This window comes from Brassica oleracea, chromosome C3, assembly GCF_000695525.1.
Source record: "Brassica oleracea var. oleracea cultivar TO1000 chromosome C3, BOL, whole genome shotgun sequence".
NCBI classification, from domain to species: Eukaryota; Viridiplantae; Streptophyta; class Magnoliopsida; order Brassicales; family Brassicaceae; genus Brassica; species Brassica oleracea.
In genome coordinates this window covers 23033137-23046417 of record NC_027750.1, presented here as the reverse complement: position 1 = coordinate 23046417, position 13281 = coordinate 23033137, and the positions used below count along the sequence as shown (strand labels likewise).

The 13281-nt window shown below is 36.3% G+C and overlaps 4 protein-coding genes across 5 annotated transcripts in view; 3 read left to right on the top strand and 1 right to left on the bottom strand.

Annotated features, from left to right (window-relative positions):
- LOC106335062 (DEAD-box ATP-dependent RNA helicase 40) overlaps window positions 1-866 on the top strand; it is a 5932-nt gene extending 5066 nt beyond the window's left edge. Inside the window, exon 9 of one of the 2 annotated variants that reach the window (XM_013773480.1) lies at window positions 138-866. In XM_013773480.1, the coding sequence (XP_013628934.1) occupies window positions 138-595 (458 nt within the window). In that variant the 3' untranslated portion in view covers window positions 596-866. The remainder of the gene's footprint in view (window positions 1-137) is intronic. The other variant, XM_013773481.1, reaches the window with a different exon arrangement.
- A 398-nt stretch (window positions 867-1264) lies between these two features.
- LOC106333815 (elongation of fatty acids protein 3-like) lies at window positions 1265-2111 on the bottom strand. The gene has a single exon (XM_013772217.1). It carries the CDS (start codon window positions 2099-2101, stop codon window positions 1265-1267), a length of 837 nt encoding a protein of 278 aa, XP_013627671.1. The 5' UTR covers window positions 2102-2111.
- A 3204-nt stretch (window positions 2112-5315) lies between these two features.
- LOC106336298 (probable boron transporter 3) lies at window positions 5316-9598 on the top strand. The gene is made up of 13 exons (XM_013775085.1): window positions 5316-5557; window positions 6017-6140; window positions 6226-6308; window positions 6397-6589; window positions 6668-6806; window positions 6887-7052; window positions 7170-7336; window positions 7412-7585; window positions 7655-7750; window positions 7824-7958; window positions 8045-8361; window positions 8445-8715; window positions 9120-9598. Exons 2-13 carry the CDS (start codon window positions 6031-6033, stop codon window positions 9477-9479), a joined length of 2211 nt encoding a protein of 736 aa, XP_013630539.1. The 5' UTR covers window positions 5316-5557; window positions 6017-6030; the 3' UTR covers window positions 9480-9598.
- Window positions 9599-10287: 689 nt separating this feature from the next.
- On the top strand, window positions 10288-11779 carry LOC106332655 (autophagy-related protein 8h). The gene is made up of 5 exons (XM_013771133.1): window positions 10288-10462; window positions 10568-10623; window positions 11125-11177; window positions 11271-11389; window positions 11481-11779. Exons 1-5 carry the CDS (start codon window positions 10420-10422, stop codon window positions 11567-11569), a joined length of 360 nt encoding a protein of 119 aa, XP_013626587.1. The 5' UTR covers window positions 10288-10419; the 3' UTR covers window positions 11570-11779.
- Window positions 11780-13281: the final 1502 nt, after the last annotated feature.

Genomic DNA, 13281 nt, shown 5'->3' with positions numbered 1-13281 from the left:
TTCTTTTTTTTTTTTTTTTTTTTTTTATCAAAGTGTATATTTATACATACGATAAAAATACATAGATAGGTAGATACATATAAAAAGGTTGCGGTACCAATCGTCCGTCGCTCAGATTTCTAATATGGATGGTCGAGGCTTTGGTCGTGGTGGTGGTGGTGGTGGTGGTGGTGGTAGTGGTAGAGGCTTTGGTCGTGGTGGTGGACGGTTTGATAACAGAAGAGGGAGAAGCCGTAGCAGAAGTCCTGATTTGGTTAGGCCACGTCGTAGCCCGAGCTATAGCAGGAGCCGCAGTCGTAGCTACAGTCGTAGCCGGAGCAGGAGCTGGTCACGCTCAAGGAGTCGTAGCCCTAGGCGTAGTGGTCATAAACGGAGCAGAAGCTATAGCCGTAGTCCTAGTCCAGTGTATGAAAGAAGGGATAGGCGACCGCGTGTTTCTGGGTTTGATATTAAACCACCAGCTGAGTCTGTCGTGAATCCAGACACTGTAGGAACTGCTGCTTCTGAAACCGTGGCCCCTGCTCCATTGTCTGGGAGACAATGGAATGGTGTTGTCGAGTCTGAGGTAGAAGCAGCTTTAGTTGATAAACCCTAAAAGTCAAGACTCGAAACAGAATGATTCTAAAACCTCAAAATGAAGAAAACACTATTCATCCATCCCAATATGTTTGGTTATTGTTATTGAATTGGAGGTCTTGCAAGATTTGTTGGCTGGAGTTTCTTTATTTTGGTTTTTTTTTTGTTTTATTTTTCCTCGTTTTCTTGTTGTCTTATGGAGAGTTAGTTTGTAATGTATTTGAGAATTTTATGATTCTATCGTTTATGTAAACACCAACAATTATCTTCAAAATAATCTGGACTACAAACTAGTAGCTAGATATATTAAATTTAATATTCGATTAGGTACAAACTTAGTGGTGTACGAGTAGACTAATCTCATTGTGCAACTTAAAGTCACCTTAAGGTCACATTTTTGAATCTAAGAATCAGCTATTTCATTATTAGTGTTACATTGTCAGTATATTATGTCGTCTTATTCATAATTAAACAATTTTAGAATCTAGGAATCAGCCATTTCATGATTTTTTTTTGTCGGCAGCCATTTCATGATTAATGTTACATTTTCAATATTTTCTTTTTGACTAAATAGATTTTCAATATATTTCGTCATCTTATTCATAATAAAACAATTTCAAACACTACAAACATCATTTCATGTAACAACAACACAACAAGAGATCGACAAGACATAATATTCAACAATTTAAGCCAGTTTAATCGTTTCTTTTGGAAAATAATTATCTAATTGTTTCTTGTTAGCATAGTTCTTGGAGCGGAAGTTGAAGAAGAGAACCAAGAGAGACCCATTAAACGCACCCATGAAATATATTGTCCAAACCCCGGAGCAACCAGACCCAAAATAATGCTCCGGAAACATCCAACCCGATAATACAAAGCCGAAAACAAACTGCACAATCTGAAACTCCGTCACAAACCTCTTCCACCTCGGTCTCCGTCCAACGGCACAAAGGAAGTAGTAACCGTACATGACGACATGAACCAACGAGTTCGTCACAAGCGCAACAGGAAACATCGACTGGCGGGTTCGGAGCCAGGTGAAGCACAAGATCACAACCGTTGCATGGTGGTACACGTGGAGGAACGAGAGCCGTTGGAATGATTTGCCGAGTATGATGAGAAGCGTGTCTCCGAACTCAAGGATCTTGGATAGGTAGAAGACTTGGCCCCAGAAGAAGAGCGGTCCTTTAGGTTTCACGTCGAGGGGAAAACAAATCGTGTGGAATAAATGCATTGTGGGGTCTGAGGTTACGGAGAGAATGCAACCAACGGCCATGATAAGAGAGAGGAGGCAGAGGATGAAGCTGTGAACGGCTGTGATTGGTTTGAGAATTTTGGAACCGAGTGAGGGGAGTGAAACGACGGCATGTCGGAGGAGGAATGTTGCGGAGAGGTAAAGGGAGACTACAACGGCTACAAAGAACACGGTGGAGCCAAAGGTTTCACCTTCGGTCCACGTGAAGTTGGCGATGTAGGGGTGGTTCACGAGCCAGTAGGTTAGGGTGGAGTAAGCTAATGCCATTCTCCAGCCAAGTTTGGAGGAACTGAAGTTTGATGGTATAGTAAATAGTCAGAGAGAGTCTATATATAATGTATTTTGAACATCTTTCATTAATGAAAGTAGTTGGACGGATTTGCGTAAACTGATGCCTTTACGTCGTGAATCTAGGAACATGGAGTGAACTGGTGATGTTGCGTCGCCTGGTTTCACGTGTCTTTGCTTCCCCTGCGCTAGGTCTGACCAGAGGCTTACTCAAATAGCTTTTGTCTAGTTTAGTGGAATCGTATAATATTATTTGATTCATGGGATGAATATGGATAACGTGGGAACGTAATAACGTAGAGAATGCAATATGTATAACATGGGATATCGTAAAGAGCGTATCATCATTTAATAAAAGACTGTATCATCATATTTAGTTTTATTTTACTATGCATTACGTGGGAACGTGACGTAGTCTTATTATGCATAATATGAGAACGTAATATTGGGTTAGTCCTGCTAATCTGTTTTGAGTTATATTAAAAAAATTTACCAATTCGAGTTATTACATAACACATTTCGAATTTCCATTGGTGAATTTTGGTTTGGTTTGATTTAGGTATATATGCCAACCCCTAGTTGTTCTATGTACTTTTGAAGACCGAACATTCACTTTATTTAAACTTTTTCACCTACAATTTTAAAGAACTTAATATTAACTTTTTAAAAAAAACTTTTACATTAACCTAAACTGAAACAAGTTTCACTATACTTAGAATTCCAGTTCTTAAACAAATGGTCTCTGCATTTGGTTGAAGCCGATCTTGTGACCTGGACCTCAACAAGAGAAAGTTTATGGTTTGAGCTACTCATAATATAAGTTTTTGGGTTAAATTATAATGAAATTTAGTTTATTTTTTAACTAGAAAATTCTTTACTGGCTGTATTTTAGGCTTGGAACTCATTTTGGTCTGACGTAAACCAAAACAATCAAAACATTTGTAGGTCTTCGCATGTTGGCCCTCACTGAAATGTTAAAGACATATTTAGTGGCCGTAGTGGCGGATTTGGAATGAGAGATGATTCATTTGGTATTGGACGTTGTGTGGTTTCCCTGGTGGTGATTGATGCTGATGATATGAATGTTGGTAGAAGCATTAGACCTTGAATATATTATATTTAATTAGTCACAAACTTGGTGCAGTTATACACTAATCTCAGCTCTTTCAAGAATAGTTGGTTAGTGAATGATCTTTAGTCTTATTCATAGAGAAACTAATCATAACATTTTCCCAGTAGAAACAAAACACATCAACAGTTTAACTCTAAAACAGTGAACAACTTAAGACAAACCAATCTAATGGAAGTTGAAGAAGAGAAGCATTGCAACACCATCCCCTAATCCCGGAACAACCCGAACAAATGATCACGAAGACAAGACAATCAAGGTTTGCATCGTAGCGTATACGTTTCAAAAGTTATAAAAAGACAATCCCTCCTCGTATATACAGATGATCAGATAAGTGTATATATATATAGTTTCTAAAACAGGTCTTATTAGAAGAGTATATTCAGTCAGCTATAGTGATAATATAGCATAAGTGTTTCTTGTCAAGGAAAATGTTTCTACTTGTTAGTGCAAAGATGACACCACAATTGAGTAATATAGAAGATAAATCAAGAGACAAAATAGATACAAGCAAACAACTATTGCTTTATTAGAAATCGTCTAAACAATCTATTACAAGTCTTGTTTATCAGCTTTACACAGCCTGTTAACACCGTAACAGCTGCTACTGAAAGATTCCTAATTTATCCAAACTTGTCTCTCTGTCGTTAGTACTTCAGTAATTGCTTTAGCACGACCCAATAACACCCCTAAGAGATATTCACCCTTCCTCTATAATAATAGTCAGTGTCTTATGGAATACACATGACTCTATAACTCTTTTATATTGATCTCCACGTTTCTGAAACCCTAGCTTCCAAGGAACATGGATATGGACAACTTCCATATGAATAAGTACAATTTCCTTTTCTTGAAATGCACTTATTCATCAAGATATAAACTTGCTCCCCAAGTTTATCTATTGCCTTTTATCCATGGTATAAACTTGCTCCTCAAGTTTATCTCACGCCAGCTCAGCATCTTGAGTCCACGTGGTCTCTACCACTCTGCATGCCTCCTGGTTCACTCTCTGACACACACTGCCTCAGCAACTACGTCAAGACATAAACCCTCAGTTTATTCTTTTCCATCTCAGTATATCTTGCATCCACATGTTAACCCACCACTCTGCATGCCTTATGTAGTAACGACTAATGCATCCAGCATCAGTGACTTCGTCGCCTAGTTAGTCACACAAGACTATTGACATCTACGAGATTCACTTGCATATGCACTACTTTCATCGTATGCCTAACTTATATTATTTACAGAAATACTAATTACTTTTTACACGTATTAAGATCACCTCGTCTATGGGTTTTCAATAAAATTCTAAAAATATGATAACATTATATAATTTATAAATCTAATAATAAAAAATAATCTATGAATATTTTAAAATTTGAGATACTCATGCAAAAAATAAAGATCTCAAGTTTTTTGAAATATCTGCATATCATTTATACTTAATAATATTTTGAAATATCTATTGAAAATGAAGACATTCTATTTACGGATGTTCTCTCTGTTTCTTACCATATAAATAGGTTGCGCACTAGTAGAAAGGAGATATTTATTGGAAAAAAATCGTCAATTTGTTGAGAAGAAAATAACAAAAACAACCAAGCGCTCGTAGCTTGGTGGTAAAGGAGATACAACTGTACTGTCCGCCACTCGGGTTCGAGTCTTGGCCACAACGGATTTAACATCCCTTCCGTAGGGGCGCTGGACCTCTTTCGGGGATAGTTGAGAATGTGGCTGTCCAGATACTAGAGTTATCAAAAAAAAAAAAATAATAATAACAAAACCCAATAAATCTTGTGAATCGCCATTATCAAGAAGAATGAGACTTTTGTGCGTGGAAAAGATTCCAAATCATCTATCCGAGGAAATGTCAGTCCCAAAATCCAAATTCTCTTTGAAATAAGTACATGTTATTGTTTGGGTCGAGAGAAGAGATAATGAATGAACTTGACTAAACAAAAGGTTCAGATTCATTTTAAATTATACTAACATTAATTAAAGACGTAAAACAGAGACATGTTAATGCCGCGTTATTAGACAAATGTGTACAAAGTACCAACCAATCACGAGCTGTGTCCGTCTGAAACCCGAGGCAGAAACACAGAGACAAACATCTCTTCCTCTCTCTCTTCCCATAAAGATCTCAACATCACTCTCACTCTTTTTTTTTCTCTCAACATTTTTTATCTGCAACAGTTAAAAACAAATCTCTCACAACTCTCCTGAAGAGGCCAAGAGCAGAGAACGCAAGCTGCACATTTCCTTCTTCCTCTTCTGGGTAGTTCTAACCTGTTTTGTCTTTGGTAAGTGTTTTTTTTTTCTTTTCTTTATGAGTCATTCTTGAATCCAAGCTTAGATCCCATGTCTTTTACTTCTCTGTTTAGCTTTTTGTTTCTTTTTTTCTCGCCAGCTTTTGATTTTTCTTTCGAATTTTCCTGCAAAAATGTGTTGTAAAGTGTTCTCCTTTTTGCCAAATCAAATCTACTGTACAACCGCAATCAACGCTTTGAGTAAATCTCTTTGGATTCTGTTTTAGCTTTCCTGAATAGATATTCATATTTGGATCTGAGTTTCTTAGTAAACTGAATATTCACTTTCATAAACCCATTCAAAATAGTTAGTTTCTCTTTGTTTTTTTTAATATATTTTTCTGAGTAAAAACCAGTTTCAGCTACTTAGAAAAGTATTAACTCTGAATCAGTTGGATTTAGCTTTCTAAGCTTAATAGTGTGTTAACTTGCTTTAAGTTCTTAACTTTGTAGGACACCAAAACTAAATGGCTGAGGCAGAGAGCTTTGTCCCTTTTCAAGGGATAAAGAATGATATCAAAGGAAGACTCAGATGCTACAAACATGACTGGACCAGTGGTTTCAGAGCTGGATTTAGGTACATTCATTTATCTTCCCTTTTAAAAAAAAATGTTTAATGCCTGAGAGAGTTGAGGCTGATCTTACTTTATGAAACAATCTAGGATTCTGGCACCGACAACTTACATTTTCTTTGCATCCGCCATTCCCGTGATTACATTTGGAGAACAGCTGGAGAGAGATACTGGTACACAACAACAACCACACTTTTGCTCCCTCACTTACTATCTTTAATGTTAATGAGAGTAATACTAAACTGTTTGCAACATGGCTAGATGGGAAGATCACAGCTGTTCAAACCTTAGTTTCAACTGCATTATGTGGAGTGATACATTCCATTATAGGAGGCCAGCCATTGTTGATTCTCGGTGTTGCAGAGCCTACTGTTATAATGTACACCTTCATGTTCAACTTCGCCAAAAACAGACAGGACTTGGGGTCTAATCTCTTTCTCGCATGGACCGGATGGTAAAAACTCAAAATCTTTCTCTTTTACATGATAACAACAAAAGAAGTATTCAATCTTTCTCTTCTTTCTTTTGGAAGGGTTTGCTTGTGGACGGGGCTATTGCTATTCTTGTTAGCTATTCTAGGCGCTTGCTCCTTTATCAATCGGTTCACTCGTCTTGCTGGGGAGCTTTTTGGTATCTTGATAGCTATGCTTTTCATGCAAGAAGCCATTAGAGTAAGTAACAAGAAGCTTACAGTCACAAACTTTATAAACTGCCATTATGTTTGAAACTCTTTACCTTTTTTATTTTACAGGGCATTGTGGATGAGTTTGGTGTCCCTGGAAGAACAAATCCGAGATCAGCTCAGTTCCAACCTGCTTGGGTGTTTGCAAATGGAATGTTCGGTTTGGTTTTGTCTTTTGGACTTCTCTATACCGCGCTTAAAAGCCGTGAAGCAAGGTCTTGGAGATTTGGTGCTGGTAAGGAACCTTTAGTGTTCATTTTTTCGAATACTAGGAGGTTTGGGCCGAAGCCCAAAACCACAGCATGTAATATTAGTTTGTCCCAGACCACTGATACTATCCTTGTGATTGCAGAATGGTTAAGAGGGTTTATAGCAGACTATGGTGTGCCAGTGATGGTGGTAGTGTGGACTTGTGTATCATACATACCTTGGAAGAGTGTTCCTCAAGGGATACCGAGACGCCTCGTTAGTCCTAATCCATGGTCCCCTGGTGCTTATCAGAATTGGACTGTCATTAAGGTACTTAAATCATTTTCATTACTCTCTTTTACTATTAATTGCTTTATGCTTCATATTTTACCAAACTGTTTGCAGGAGATGCTGGATGTGCCTGTGGTTTACATTGTTTTAGCGTTGGTTCCAGCGTCAATGATCGCTGTTCTTTACTACTTTGATCATAGTGTAGCTTCACAGCTAGCACAGCAGGAAGATTTTAACCTGAGGAAGCCACCTTCTTTTCATTATGATCTGCTTCTTCTAGGCTTCTTGGTAAAAGATGTAGTCTCTTATCTTTCTTGACTAAGCCGTTTAATTTACAATATAACTCTTCTTTTGTAGACAATCTTATGTGGTCTCATTGGGATCCCTCCATCTAATGGTGTCATCCCACAATCTCCAATGCACACAAAAAGCTTAGCAACACTGAAACACCAGGTTTGTCATTATTACCTCGCTGTGTTTTCTGTAGAGGCCTTCTTGTCATTTAAAACCAGTTTTATGTGTGCAGTTACTACGAAACAAACTCGTGGCAGCTGCGCGAAAATGCATCAGAAACAAGGCAACGTTAGGAGAAGTCTACGGAAGCATGGAAGAAGCTTACCAGCAAATGCAAAGCCCTCTGATACACCAAGGACCTTCTCGGGTACGTATGTGTGTATCATCTACATCAGTTTATTATATAATCAGACTTTTTTAAACTCATTTACTGAACCGTTTGCTCGATATCAGATTCAGGGACTCAAACAGTCACAAATGCAGAAGGGTTCAGGATCAGTAAACGCAGATACGCTGGTTGATGAAGCGGTGTTCGATGTAGAGACAGAAGTGGAGAATGTGTTGCCTGTGGAAGTGAAAGAGCAAAGACTAAGCAACTTTCTTCAAGCTATGTTGGTCGCTGGATGCGTTGCAGCGATGCCGTTGATCAAAAGGATCCCTAGCTCGGTTCTTTGGGGTTACTTTGCTTACATGGCCATTGAAAGCCTCCCAGGGAATCAATTCTGGGAGAGGATAGTGCTTCTCTTCACCGCTCCAAGCAGGAGATTCAAGTAAACAAACATCAACCTTTCTTACACAATCAAGAGTATGTTTTGTAATAATGGATTTTGGTTCTTGTTTTTTTTTTTGGCAGAGTTCTTGAGGATAACCATGCGGTGTTTGTCGAAACGGTGCCGTTTAAGACGATGGCGATGTTTACTTTGTTTCAAACGGGGTACTTGCTGGTCTGCTTTGGGATCACGTGGGTTCCGGTGGCTGGTGTTTTGTTCCCGTTGATGATAATGTTTCTTGTTCCGGTTAGGCAATACGTGTTGCCTAACTTCTTTAAAGGAGCTCATCTTCAGGACTTGGACGCTGCAGAGTATGAAGAAGCACCTGCTCTCTTGTCATTCAACCTCAAACCAGTAACAACCTCTCTTCTTCTTCATCTTTTTTAAAAAAATGTTTAGAGCTTTCTTGAAAATCAAATAAACTCAGAGTTCTAAAAATCGGTCATAGACAAAACGACTTTTATAGACCGACGGTCTAGGCCGCATCTTATCCAATGTTCAAGAAATCGTTAGGTGGTAATTATACGTTTTATAGAAGATTATTGATTAGGCGGGAGTCTAAATGTCAAAACCAAATTTTTTAAAAATTGTTCAAAAAATCTGTTTTGTTTAGTTCAGATTTACCATCTAGGTAGGCGTCGATAGACCGATTTTTAGAACACTGGTCTAGACTATGCACTAATCCTCTATATAACATTTAATTACGGTGTGGAGATTTTTTGAACATTTGATAAATTTATTATTTTGGTGTGTACCAGGAAGGTGAAGTGAGCCGTGCGACGTCGTTTGCAGACAGTGGAGAAGTGATGGACGGGATGTTCACGAGGAGCAGAGGAGAGATACGGAGAGTGAACAGCGTTAAGCTCGCTGGCAGCGTAGGAGGTGGATCAACGGGAGGTTCGCCTGCGGGTGGAGTGGAGTTGATGAGGAGAGTGGTGAGTTTTCAGAATCCTAGAGTTTCGGAGAAAGTGTATATACGGAGCTCAAGTGATTACAGAGGAGGAGAGAGTAGTCCAAGATCGCCAGCTGGAAGAGCTCCTCTCAGTCCACGGTTTGCGGCTGCGGGAGGTGGAGGAGGAGGAGAACAGAGACTTTCTAATTTAGGAAAGTCTGTTTAGTCAAACATTTAGTGTCTTAAATTCATATTCGTAACCGATGACTCTACGAAGCCTATATGTCTGTTATAATGAAATTACTGAAATGAAAAATGGAAAAAGAAAATGAATATTCCTAAGAATTTAATTATTTCAAGAAAACATGTTTTCCTTTGATTTTTGTAAATTTGTGAGTAATATCTTGGCGTTTTTTTTGCTTAGCACACCAATGAAAAGGTCAGTCTATAAATGTGGAGAGAATGGACAAAAGAGTTTACAGTATTGTTTGATTTATATATTAAAACTTACAACTGTTTGAGTCTCCATTAGATTAACTGATTTAGTAAAGACGTCTTAGAAAATGCTTCTAATGATAATCAATCTTAAAACATATAATTACTTATGTTCTTTCATTAGTTGAATTTACAATCTATATGTATCATGAATATGTAGTTTAATTATTGGAAATCAACAAAATCACACTCAAACTAGTTTCCTGCGTATGAACTATAAAATAAACTTATTATCTTTGAGATATTTAATGGTTTTTACCAGAAATAATCTCTTAAAATTTTCGAATTGTTCAGAAAAATCTTGTTTTGATTTGTAAGAGAAGGATGTTGAGATTATGTTAAAGATCTTGTTTTGATTTGTAAGAGAATAAAGTGAGTAAATTAACAACAAATAAAACCGAATTAATAAAGCCTAACTTATGGGCTAACAAATTAGACAATAAGCCCATTAAGAAAGCCTGACTTGCCCAAGAATTCAGAGGAGTCGAAATGTCAACTTTAACCAGCCTTGCGGTAACTACTTGTCTTTATTCTATAAATCATCTCTCTCATCTTCCCTATCTGTCTTTCTCCCCTACCGTTTCTTCACAAACAACCAAAGCGAACCACCACAGAAAGAAAGAGAAAAAAACAGCTTCGTGATCGTCATCATCCTCCGGAAAAAATCTACAATGGGGATTGTCGTCAAGTCATTCAAAGATCAATTCTCATCTGGTTTGTTTGTTATCTCTGTTTTTGATTTTTTTTTTCCCGCGGAAACGAAATGTACGCAGATCTTGATCGGTCTTTGCTTTCTTTTTTTTTGGTTGGATGGTGCAGATGAGAGATTGAAGGAGTCGAGCAACATCATTGCCAAATATCCAGATAGAGTTCCGGTCAGTTTAATAAAATGCCTTAGATCATTGTTTGTTTCTGAGGTTGACGTGTGATCATGGATCTCCTAGGTTTCGAATCAAATTCTAGGTTTAGGGATCTGACGTGACGATAAAGAAAGACCATCTGAATATTATTTTTTTGTTAATAGTGAAATTATAACAAGATTGATGATAACTCTACAACGTCATCTAATATGATTGAGTCAACCTTTTTCTTTTTTAGTCATTTTTACTTTATTTTTTTGGAATCATTAAGAGGTATTGGCCTTACATATTTAAAATAAATCATGTAATTTAACTCTTTGTTGTGGAGTAGACTCTTCCCAGGATCTGAACATGTTACATTTTAGATTTAATGAGTTTTAGCCATTAAATCATTTTTTATTGGTTTTCTTCGTAGTCAAATTGTGTTTATATAGTATTTTGTTCTTTTTTTGGTATTCCATGGTTGATTACGGCATTATGATGTTTTTTTTTTTTACTTTGGGTTCTTTATTATAGGTAATCATTGAGAAATATTCAAATGCAGACCTGCCTGACATGGAGAAGAGCAAGTAAGTTTTGTGTCATCACCTAACCTGTTGGATTTAAGTGAATATATATCAATAACACTATATGTTGAATGAATCACGTTTTGATGTGTGCAGGTTCTTGGTCCCACGAGACATGACTGTTGGACATTTCATTCACATGCTAAGCAATAGACTACAGTTAGATCCATCTAAAGCTCTGTTTGTTTTTGTACAGAACACACTTCCTCAAACAGGTACCTAATCAAGCAGCATCCATGTTTAAGACTTTCTCAATAATACAACATCCATTAATAGAACATTAACTCTACTCTTGATTCTCTGCAGCTGCTCGCATGGACTCTTTGTACAATACTTTCAAGGAAGAAGATGGTTTCCTCTACATGACTTACAGCACTGAGAAGACATTCGGCTAACCCAAAAAAAAAAGATTCGTTGCTTAAATATTTGAAAAGCTCGTTTTCTGAATAATCCGTTTGTTTGACATATTATTTGTGAATAATGAATGTCAGCTCTTGTTGTTGTTGTTGTTGTTAGCTGACCTTTGTACAGAAAAGCTAAAAAAAATTGACTTTGTAAATTGTATTCAATAATAAAACAATGTGATGATATGCTCACACGAAACCTTTCTTTGTTTTTTTTTGTTCTTCCCTCATAAAAAGGAACACAAATGATTTCGTGCAAGCACGTAAGGTTGGAGAAATATGGTAAACTGAGGCCTAAGAAAATTCAATGTCGGTGCGTTAGACTTGTACCATACGACTTGGATTGTGTGTTATGAGATAATGTTATGAGTTGAACCGCAAACTTTAGAATATAGTCTGTACGTGTATATATCCTCTAGTCAAATTTTTATTAGTAATTTTTTTTTCACAACAATTGAAACCATATATGGTACAAAACACACGTTTGAGTTCGGGATGTTACGGGCACGATACATGGTCTATACGATTGGATAAAGCATCTTTTTTTGGGTCGGCATAAAAGCATCATTGTAGTTTTTGGAACTTTGGTGCTCTTTTCTAGTGATATATGGATTCGGATATTCCTCACTAATACCGACACAATACTATATTCCCTCCGTTTCAATATAGATGATGTTTTAAAAGGTTTGTTTTGTTTCAATTTACATAAAGTTTTGAGATTTTAAAGAAGTTTTGAGATTTTAAAATTAACTTTAACTTTATTGGAAACTGTTCAACCAATTAGATTTTACAGTTTTTTTTTATAATTGGTTAATTGATTTTAAAATTATATCTTAAAAATATTTTTCTAGGGAAATGTAATTTTCTTAATCTTTGTGTACTATTACAAAACATCAAGTATTATGAAACGGAGAGAGTATAATAAATTACTTGATCCAAACGAAAAATAATTGTGCTCTCTGTTGTAGTTAAATAATTTTTTTTGATAAGTGTTGTAGTTAAATAATTGCTATAAGGGCCATTTTGTCAAACTGCAAGGGCTTAGTTTAAGAAAGGATAACAAATCACGTGTTCTGAGACTATGGCCGGTCGAGATTCATGGTGTTCCAACCTCTTAAATAAAAGAGTTGAAGCCTCAGCAGGAGTTGAAAATTAGAGATGCATGTATCCAATCCAACCAACTTAAACCAGATTCAAAACGTCAGCTAACCTAAAGCCAAACCTAAAGGATGATTTTGTTTGACTCTATCCTAAAGTGAATGCTTAACCTAAGGATGTATATGATATGGCAAAAATATGAATTTCTAACCCTAAAGAAGGCCTTTTACGTATAACTAGGCTAAGACCCGCGTCTTGCGCGGAATCAACATTATATATATAAATTATTTTATGTATTAAATATTTTTACATATTATGAAATAATAAATATATATTAAATAATTAAAAGTCAGTAACTATTAAATATGTAATTAAATTGGTGTGAACATATAAATCAATTTTATTAATCTAAAAAATATATTTTTTTATATTTGATAGGATATATTATTAAATTTAAATGATACTAATATAGATAATATATTTTAGTATATTTTTAATATTAATATCTATTAAATGATGATTTCTACTCAGATAGTTTTTTTGATCATTTGTATCTTTTATAGAAAAAAAATTAAATTACTCATAACAAAATTTTCATTGTGGGA

Coding starts and splice junctions, on each gene's coding strand:
- LOC106333815 (XM_013772217.1), bottom strand. CDS start 2,101: ATGGCATTAGCTTACTCCACCCTAACCTACTGGCTCGTGAACCACCCC.
- LOC106336298 (XM_013775085.1), top strand. CDS start 6,031: ATGGCTGAGGCAGAGAGCTTTGTCCCTTTTCAAGGGATAAAGAATGAT. Junction 6,590..6,667: donor TTTCTCGCATGGACCGGATG/GTAAAAACTCAA, acceptor TTCTTTTGGAAG/GGTTTGCTTGTGGACGGGGC. Junction 7,586..7,654: donor TGCTTCTTCTAGGCTTCTTG/GTAAAAGATGTA, acceptor CTTCTTTTGTAG/ACAATCTTATGTGGTCTCAT.
- LOC106332655 (XM_013771133.1), top strand. CDS start 10,420: ATGGGGATTGTCGTCAAGTCATTCAAAGATCAATTCTCATCTG. Junction 10,463..10,567: donor CAAAGATCAATTCTCATCTG/GTTTGTTTGTTA, acceptor TGGATGGTGCAG/ATGAGAGATTGAAGGAGTCG. Junction 11,390..11,480: donor GAACACACTTCCTCAAACAG/GTACCTAATCAA, acceptor GATTCTCTGCAG/CTGCTCGCATGGACTCTTTG.